Source organism: Ruditapes philippinarum, unplaced genomic scaffold (assembly GCF_026571515.1).
Source record: "Ruditapes philippinarum isolate M1 unplaced genomic scaffold, ASM2657151v2 ctg29_1_1_1_1, whole genome shotgun sequence".
Lineage (NCBI taxonomy): Eukaryota > Metazoa > Mollusca > Bivalvia > Venerida > Veneridae > Ruditapes > Ruditapes philippinarum.
Window position 1 is genome coordinate 98,558 of NW_026859731.1, and position 10,340 is coordinate 108,897.

A 10,340-nucleotide genomic window follows, 5' to 3' on the forward strand; every position below is an offset into this window, starting at 1 on the left:
AATTTTTTGTTGAATTTTGTTTTGAAAACTATCTAGAATGAACTAAGAAAATAAATCGGAACACCAATATCTTTAATTCAGTCATTACGGCTGTACAGATATTTATAGAGTTGTTTACATGACCACGGTGATAGGGCGTTTACCACAACTTTTCCGCGCAACGTCAAAATATTATACTTCTGACCGAGACACCGTATCTTTCTAGACAAAATATTAATGGCGGTATCACAGGCGCTAGTCACATAATCAAATATTTTACATAATCGGTCTATATATGTATATAAAGATATCTTTATATACATATATAGACCGATTATGTAAAATATTTGATTTGATTATGTGACTAGCGCCTGTGGGCGGGATAACCAAATTGCAGGTAATGCTTACAAAATATCTTACTGCTGGACATTGCAAAATTATTCCAATTGTTTAAGTACTCAATTATATATAAATGTATGCAATCAATATCAGTTATCAGTCAATATTATTGCTGTTGTTGTTGTTATTGTCGTCGTCGTCGCATTAAGTTTTAGTCACGACTTTTTTTACATAAAATGTCTTCAAATTTTAATCATGACATATCACTGGTTTTTATATCAGTTAACTACTTATTGACGACATAATCGGGTTGTTATCTTATTATAATATACAAACAATGACACACAAACGCTTGATAACCCCGGACGCTGGGTAGTTATCACAATGTACAATAAATTAAAGTATTAGGCTAATATTTAAAACGACATCCATACAACTAGCACACAGGGTACATGTTTTTGTGAGTGAGATCCTGTCATAAAAATGTTCGTCGTTTATGGTGTCACTTTTATGTTTTCTGCCATTGTTGTATGTTTAACACGGACTACTTTTTCTCAGACCATAGATGGGTGCCCGATGTACGGATGCCGTCCTAGTGGGACATTTTCTTTCGCACTGAATGCACCACGTGATAATGTAACAATAGATTGGATCAATGACTATTTCCTAGGACCTATACCGGAAGCATTAGGTTGTGTGGGCAACTCAGTGACACTAGTTTGCCAGTCAAATGGACCAGGTCCCGGAGATACGTAAGTATTTAAATTCTATTCTTTTTTTGCCATCTGGCCTAAAGCGAGGTTATACAATGTTAAAGGCGTATATGTACGACGATTTGTTATTATTTAAATTGAAGTATCACTTTCGAGAACGCAAACTCATCCAGAATGCCATTTAGGGAAAAAGATTTCATGAAATGGCACCTAAATTATCACTTCCAAAAGATACGGAAACATGCAATAACTCCGCTTCTATTTCTATTTATTGTATATTCAACTTATAGAACAATCATAATGAAAAACCAACATACGACTTGAATTATCACAACTATTTTTTTACATGGAAAAGGTTTAGACTGGCTACACTTCCCTCCACTTAAATTTCCGAAGAGTACTTTTCCCATGACATTCTCTAATTTTTGAAATAAAATGTTTCCTGTCAAACTTTGTAAACAGTTCTGAGTTTCCTTAAGGTTTTGATCTTCCAGCCGCTGTATTACTGGGGAAATAGGTTACTAAGTATTAAGTATTATACGAAGAAGAAAGTTCTTGGTATAACTTTTAAGAAAATAAAAGTTCAAAACTGCCATTGTACTCACTTTCCCGGTCATGGGCATACAATAAAAATAATGTCACCTGTTTTTGTTGTTGTTGTTGTTTTGTGTGTGTTTTTTTTTTAATTTTAGTTTTAAGTACAAAATGTATATCTTATATGTATCAACATCTTACAGTGGATTAATGGCTCTGGACGCAGCAACCGGAAGTGTTAGATGGCGCGATTTCGTGTTGCGTTTCCCAACACTTCCTGTTTTAGACGAGGCAGGAAACTTGTGGGGAACTGACGGTTCTAGTTTGATGCATTATGACGTCAATGGCAAACCTTTAGCGCAGATAAATCTGGAGCCTCGTATGAGACCACTGTTTGGGTAACCTTTTTGTGATTTTTTGTTTGTTTTGTTATTTTGTTGTTTGTTTTGTTGTTTGTTTTGTCTTTAACTTATTTAGTAGCTAACTTTAAATCAATTTCTGTCACCCTTTACGAGCAAATTTCACTGAATAATATGAAAAAGGCAAAGCCTCAAAGCGAGCTCGATGTACTTTTTACGTGAAATAGTATGAAATAATCGCTCATTTTTATTTCAAATGCAGTGACGAGTGCGTGTGACGTCACACGTACTGTGTTAAATATGGCTCCGCCCCTGTCGTGAAATGAATAACGAGTTTTGAAAACGTTTATAAAACTATGTTTATTTTATTTCACTCTATAATTTTTCAAGCGAAATAAAGATTATTTAAAGTGAAATAAATGTAAAACTTAAAACGTTTGCGACATTAAAATAGCGTACTTGATTTGTTTGTTTTGCACGCGTTGTTTGGCGCTACATTGTGACGTCACGTAAACAATACTTTAAACGTCTGTACAGCGTTAACAACTGAATAAAAGATATTGGTGTTCGAATTCATTTTCTTAGTTAGACCATTTTCTTTCATTCTAGATAGTTTTCGCAACAAAAGTCGACAAAAAAATTGTTTTTATTTATCAGATTTCAAACAAAATGGCGCCTTCGATTTTCATTTTTTATACACAGCTTCCGTTATTCTGGTTCCCTGTCCAATTATGGTTCCCATAGACGTGCGCGGGTGACCAGTCTACATGCACATCCGTTTTCAGCCTAATCTGGTTCCCTGTCCTATTAGCGAGCTCGACGAGCTGGCCCGAAGGGCCTGCTCGCAAAGCGAGCTTTACGGTAACGCGAGTACCTGCTAAGTGATGGTTTTGAAAACTTTCGTCCAAAGTACCGAATTGGACACATCGCAACCTTTCGAATTTAAAGATAACGATAAAAACTGAGGAATTCTGACTGAAAACGGATGTGTAGACTGGTCACCCGCGTACGCCTATGGGAACCATAATTGGACAGGGAACCAGAATAACGGAAGCTGTGTATAAAAAATGAAAATCGAAGGCGCCTTTTTTGTTTGAAATCTGATAAAATAAAAACAATTTTTTGTCGAATTTTGTGGTGAAAACTATCTAGAATGAAAGAAAATGGTCTAACTAAGAAAATGAATCCGAACACCAATATCTTTTATTCAGTCGTTAACGCTGTACAGACGTTTAAAGTATTGTTTACGTGACGTCACAATGTAGCGCCAAACAGCACGTGCAAAACAAACAAATCAAGTACGCTATTTTAATGTCGCAAACGTTTTAAGTTTTACATTTATTTCACTTTAAATAATCTTTATTTCGCTTGAAAAATTATAGAGTGAAATAAAATAAACAAAGTTTCATCAACGTTTTCAAAACTCGTTATCCATTTCACGACAGGGGCGGAGCCATATTTAACACAGTACGTGTGACGTCACACGCACTCGTCACTGCATTTGAAATAAAAATGAGCGATTATTTCATACTATTTCACGTAAAAAGTACATCGAGCTCGCTTTGAGGCTTTGCCTTTTTCATATTATGGTTCCCATCCAAGATGGCTGCCAATAATGGGATCAGGAAACCCCCAAGCGTATTGGACAGATTTCTGTCCAATGGACTGCGTCGTATATAAATTATTCCAAACAACCAGATAATGAACGCAAATTAAAACCAGTCGAGCACCTGTTAGCCTTATCCAATCAGATAATGTCCTATATTAAAATAGCCAATGAAACCGCTTTTGGGTTTCCACGGTAAAAATAGAACGCCACAACAACAACAATAATGAAACAAGTTTTTCCCTCGATTCAGTGAAAAATGTTTTAATTTCTTTGACTAAAGTAATTCTTTATGTCATAATTATGATACACAAATTGTAAAAAATGGTTAACTTGCCATACATAGCACTGTCAGTGACGGAATATAACCAAACATGAAGGAATGTATACACAATGTCACATTTCATAGATATGTATCGATACATTTGTACAATGTACCCGGTAGGCTTGTAGCTGTTTTATATAACAAACATAAAACAGTAGCTTCAATGTTTTATACCTCATTAGAGATGGTTAATTCCACCACGGCACACCCCTCCTCTACAAAACATTTTCACCATTGGCTGGTAAAATAGCCTCTATTTCCCAATTTCAAAAGAAAGAATCCAAATTATGGCAAATACATGTAGCAACCAAAAAAAACAAAACTGTTTCAACACCTGAGAAAAATTGAACTGTTTTGACTTGATTCTTAAAATAAGTGACAGATTATATGATCATACACATATTTAAAATCTGAAAAGGCATGAAAAGTAAAAAAAAAAAGTTTAAAAATCATTTAGATATAAAAAAGCATAGGTTTAATAACTTGTAGAATTTCAATGGCAAGGAATCCATGAAAAAAGTTTGGAAGAATGTAAAAAGGCATTATTTCTCAGGAATCTTGATTTGACTTACAAATGTATTTAATATGAAATTAGGCAAAGTCTATGGACAGGGAAGTCAGTTAAAAAATTGGTTCATTTTTCCATTCAGTATTTCATGCACCACTTTCGTTTTCACTCGGAACACTGGATATTATTATTGATCCAAAAAGTTGCGATTGTTTCATTATCGGAATACCCAGCCTATTATCATTGAGTAACATTTAATATAGTGGCACCCTATTAAAACTGACACTGAAAATTTCATTGATATAGAATTCTATATATTTTTAATACATGTATATTATTAGGCCTATATTCTGTAGACCATCTATTCCCTATTACTCACTCCACATTCTTAATCTATATTTTAAGCTCTTTAACATTATGAACATGTACTAAAACAATATATTTTAAATGAATAAATATTCCAAATACGGTAGTACACAAAGCCATTCTATCAAAATTTTACTAGCAATTATTTCTGAAGTTTATTAAAACATTGGTCTTAAGGTAAACAGAAAATTTAACATTTATCTATGTTTATCCTTTTACAGATTTGATTTTATAATATAGCCAATATCCTTGCTCCTACTGAGATTTGAACTCAGAACTCCTCTTAGTTTGCATGAGTTATCAATAAACCAGAGGTGTTTTACCAATTAAACTATAGGAGTCATAGTATCAGCCACAATGTTTATAGAAAACTATTAATATGTTTACAAATTTACAGAAACAATATTAACATGATAAAATGGATACAATTAAAGTATTTTTGGCTGGTATTTGTTTACTACCTTACTTATGTGCAGTGATTATTTTCCTAATTTTTACAGCCAAAAAAGACTTTTTCCTAAAAATGCTATTTTTCAACTGAAATGCCCTGATAATATAATTAAATGTGTAGGTGAATTTCATTCATAGTTGTTGGAATTTGATTTCATATTTTTTCCCTTTTTCTGATTTATCTTGAAAATTGTGGAAAAAAAAATGGAAAAAAAAATGATGTGGTATCAACAAATTGACATTGACATTTTGACATTCATAATCATTAAATGAGAATTTAAATGTTGGAAAAATAGTGAAGATTATGTTAACAGTCTATATGACCACATTTTGGTTGCTTTTCATTATCCTAACATGATGAATACAGTGAATACAATAAATACTGCCTTTCAATACATCTGAAATTGTAAGAAATGTTTACATCAAGTTTACAATAAATTTTAAGTAAATTTCAACAATATGTTTCATGTGCACATAAATATCCTAAATTATTGATGATTGAATGGAATTATATTATCAGTCATAGCTAGTTGCTCACAAGGCTTCAAGCAAGCTGGTGGATTCCGGAAAAAAATGCAGTTGGCAATAACTGCTTTAAATACATGCAATAGTTTGTAGGTCAATCTTCTACTTGACATTTTTATGATTCGCAACAATAAAAATTCATCACATAACAAATCGCCATGTGTTTAAATACCTTTTTTTCACTTTCATAATGGGGCATTTTCAAACAGTTGCTGAAATCTTATTAATTATTTTCAATTTTAAATTTCGCTTCTTGAGTAAATTTTACTCAATTTTTGCTTTAATCGTACAATGGTGCATCATTATTTAACTCTGGCAAATTGTTATTGTGGCATATTGTTAATAATAGCTTGTGGGGAAGTACCTTATCACCAGTAATTCAATATCAAATCAAAATTTTGAATGTCATATCAACAAAATCAAAAACTTGTTCCTCCCTTTTGTTCTTTATTTTGGCTGAAGCTTGAATCATTAAATTCATTTAATTTTTTGAAAGGTCAGTGAGAAATAAAAAATTATGAGGAGCAGTGGCCTGGTGTTTGTTAAGATGTCTACCTTTCAACATATGGATCATGGATTCAAGCACTAATCAACCGCCTCTGTGGTCGATGGGTTAGAGTCGATAACTTCTAATCCAGATACCTCTCTGGCGTTGGTTCGATCCCCAGGAGATGCTTAGGTAGTTTAGCACGGAGGAAGGTCGTCTTGTACTGGTGTATCTCTCCAGGAACGATGGTTAGGAAACTACCCGCCTATATGACTGAAATACTGTTGGGGAAAATGCGTAAAATAAAACAACAAACAAACAAAATCAAGCACTAATCAGGTCACAAGCATGTTCACAAATACTGGTTCAGGTTGGTTCAAAGAAGTAGACTCTTCTTGCCTATAAGTATTGTATATGTATATCATTTTCATGATGACTGACAACCATAGGAAATTACATTTAAATTTTATAAGGGGGAGAACAAAATGTAAAATGAAATTTCCTCAAGGAAACTGTCCCTGGAGTTGTGTACTAGATATGGATGAAAAAAATTAGATAAAGTTTCCTTTTAAAAGGAAAGGCTTGCACAGTTGTGCCTTCATCCCAACATATTTAGTTGTTTTTATTTTTTGTAAAAAAGAATATTTTTGTCAAAACGATTTGAAATCTATTCTCTATTGTATAAAACTAATAAAGAAAATAATCAATCGTAACAATACTAACGTGGAGCTCTATCTATCATACTGAAAGGAAACAAGTGTGCACATTTCATTTCCACTTTTTTCGCAGAGAAATCATTCGTTTTGGTAGTATATAGCAGCTTTATAGACAAGTAAATGCGCTAAAATACTTCGTTACGTGGTACCAATTAATAAGCATGTTCACAGATACGATGCGCTATCTATAAATCATCACGTGGTAAGGTTAATGATATGCATGGGCTATTTTTAGATTACCTCACCAAGTTCAGTAGATCTAAATATAACTCGATCATGCACTAATATTCTGTGTGATTTGGACCACCCTTTGAAGACGGAATACTACTACAGTCAACATCCTCTATTGTATAAAACTAATACAGACAAAAAACAATTATAAAAGAAACTAACTTTTGCGTCTTGAAAAAGAATTGAAACGGAACAATTTCGTTTATAATTTATTACGGTTTAAATCAATAAATCATCCTATTTATATAAACAAACTGGGATTACCGAAGTAACTAAAAATAGCTTAGATTTCCGTAATATTACTTCGTCTGATTCCGCAGTATGACGGAATCGCCCGAATTGTCACGATTGCAATCGGAACTACATCGGCTATTATCATTAATCCGAAGAGTGACGGAAAAGGCCGAAAAGTTGCGATTGGCACGATTTCAGCTGGTTTCCCGTTCAATCATGCACTTACAAATGTAAGCAGAAAACCACCTAACCGGAACAAGTTTTCCAAATGAAATGGCTTGCAGCCACACATTAATTAAAACATTGATTTCTTGATGTTTTATAAATTTAAACCATTTTGAAAATAAGCCACAACCATTTTGAAATATAATCTTATTTCATATAATCTTTGAATTATATGGGTCGAATCGGTAATGGGACGGATCTTAATCAATGGCTTTGATAACATTGAATTATTCCAAACAGAGGCTAAAACAAACAGTCCTCTAATGTATTCATTATTATTATGCCTTTACTTATTTAACATATTACGGTTTTGAACATAAATTTCGCAAATATAACCTCTCGAAAAAGTAAAAATAACAGAAATATTACCAAATTTCTGTATGCTCTTCAGCCACCGGCAGCCATATTTGTTTACATATATCGATTAACCAATGAAATAACTGCATTCGCTGGAGGTTTCCTGTCGTACTTTTTAGAAGTTCGCAGGGGACCAGTCTATTTTCAGCCAGAATTAATCAGTTTTTATCGTTATCTTTAAATTCGAAAGGTTGCGATGTGTCCAATTCGGTACTTTGGACGAAAGTTTTCAAAACCATCACTTAGCAGGTACTCGCGTTACCGTAAAGCTCGCTTTGCGAGCAGGCCCTTCGGGCCAGCTCGTCGAGCTCGCTATTAAGGAAGTTAACATTTTATCCCACTAAACTATATATTTATCGTTCTCATTAAGTTGCACAATTCTGTTTTTAGTAACGCATGGATTTTGTAACTGACTTTGTTCTCAACCATAGTAGCTAGCGAGCAGATAATGTGAAAAAAATCTTATCAATACTAATGTTTTATTTGTTTATCATAGGATAGAAAATTTAAAATAAACAAAAAGTGTGAAACTATGTTAACTTCATTTTCTATACTTGCAGAGTACAGTATATTGATCCGGACCTTCTTTTATTTGTATCAGAAACAGGTCAGATTTCAACACGAGATTCTGGTATGTATCTCTAACAAACAATGCTTATATACTAGTACAAGAAGGAACTTTTTTGGACATCATTTCCGTCATGCTAACCGGTATTAGGTGAGATGTGCCAAATGTGCTCGAACAACATTGCAGTATTTCCATAATTTGATAGCAACACGGGGTGCATTTTTACCATACAATTAAAAGTTGCAACTCCCGAATCAGCCATTCTGAAGATATTATCTGTATTACAAAACTACCTTTATAAATGTAATTTCAGCGTTTATCTAATTTATACATTTGTCAATACTATCTATTTTCATCTACAGACGGAACTCCAATGGCAGACCTGTATCTTACCGGTAATGTTGAGAGATTTAACGGAACCTTTATCCCAACAGCCCCCGCCGTAGTCAATGGTAATCGATTCTATGTTCTTACAGAATTCAAACCCGATGATGGCGTACAGGTAAAAAAATGTGAAACGCACGGTTGAATGTTATATTAAAATATAATTAAAGCACTCATTTTAGAATTATTCTTTCCGTAACTTTCCATGACAGTTTCGTTTGGGAAGTTTTCAGATTTTATTTGTACATGTACCTTTGAACTCATAGCTATTCGATTACTTCATTCATCAGAAAGTAACAGCTAAAAAAAGTTCACATCCGTTTCTTTTCCAAACTACTTGAGAACAAAATATGTATAAATACGCGCTCAGGAGTTCTTTTTTGTTGTTTTTGAATAAATTTGCTTTGATTTCATTTACAGGCAGGTAATTTAGGTCTTCAGCGTCTCTATGCTATTGATGCTTTCGAAAGAATGGCAGACAGACTAGTCATTGCATGGTATGCAAATTTTGAAAGGGAGGAAACTCAACAAAGCTTAAAATTTAGACCAAGGTCATTCAAAAAACGGCACACGAAGAAAATCAAACAAAGAGCTACAGAGCAGCGGCCATCTTTGCTTTGGGATAGCTTCCAGAAGACTGTTTACATATCACTTCCGCCACCGATGCTAGGTACCAGTGGAGGGGAGAACGGGATTGAATCGATGATCGGGATCAGGGACTTCGGAAATTACAGTGGCCAAGTATTTAAAGTTGCTAGGAGCGCGACAAACATGGTCCTTTACGAACGAAACAGTGCCTCTGGACAACCACCATCTAACGCTGGTGCCCAGCTTTGGATTTCACTTCCGGATAGCAAGATTGTAGCTATTGAGCCTAACGGAAATGTTTCAAAAGTGATAGACGTAAACAAAATTATCAAAACAAACTATACAATCACATCAAAGATAACGTCTGCGCGTGCGCGAGAAGCTGACGAGGATTTTCTCATATTTGGCATTAAAGTGACTCAACCTACAGAAGAATTCCGGAAGTTAGTAGAATCGTTCGGCGTTGATACGTCAGCCGCAACGCCGACATGTTACGTCATTGGTGTCGATACACCGGAAAATATTGAAGGTGGTTATTCAATGGTTTGGATGGTGCCAACTCCAGACGACGCTGAAGTAAATGGCCAACTTATTGGAATCAAGGGCGATAACTCTGGAAGAAAAGATCAAATAATAGCATTCGCACAGGTCGAGGGAAAGTTTGGGAAATTATTTTCCATAGTGTAACAATTTTTGGTTTTTCTTTCACTTTGAACCAGTTATTCATGTTTGCTTTATCGAAACAATATGTAGAAACCTTAGCTGTATACATTGAACATGTATTAAAAAGCATTGTTTAAAAATAAAAAATCACAACAGTTTCTTTGACTGTTTGACCACTTTTAA

The 10,340-nt window shown here is 34.1% G+C and overlaps 1 protein-coding gene across 1 annotated transcript; it reads left to right on the top strand.

Moving 5' to 3' along the window:
- Positions 1-692: 692 nt before the first annotated feature.
- LOC132757682 (uncharacterized) lies at positions 693-10,320 on the top strand. The gene is made up of 5 exons (XM_060749035.1): positions 693-1,070; positions 1,769-1,963; positions 8,515-8,585; positions 8,885-9,024; positions 9,327-10,320. The coding sequence occupies exons 1-5, from the start codon at positions 802-804 to the stop codon at positions 10,179-10,181; spliced, it is 1,530 nt and encodes a 509-aa protein (XP_060605018.1). The 5' UTR covers positions 693-801; the 3' UTR covers positions 10,182-10,320.
- The last annotated feature ends 20 nt before the right edge of the window (positions 10,321-10,340 follow it).

Bases quoted from the DNA above. Each gene is read 5' to 3' on its own strand.
- LOC132757682 (XM_060749035.1), top strand. From the start codon at position 802: ATGTTCGTCGTTTATGGTGTCACTTTTATGTTTTCTGCCATTGTTGTA. The intron at 1,964-8,514 runs GTAACCTTTTTG...CTATACTTGCAG, and splicing joins CGTATGAGACCACTGTTTGG to AGTACAGTATATTGATCCGG. The intron at 9,025-9,326 runs GTAAAAAAATGT...TTTCATTTACAG, and splicing joins AACCCGATGATGGCGTACAG to GCAGGTAATTTAGGTCTTCA.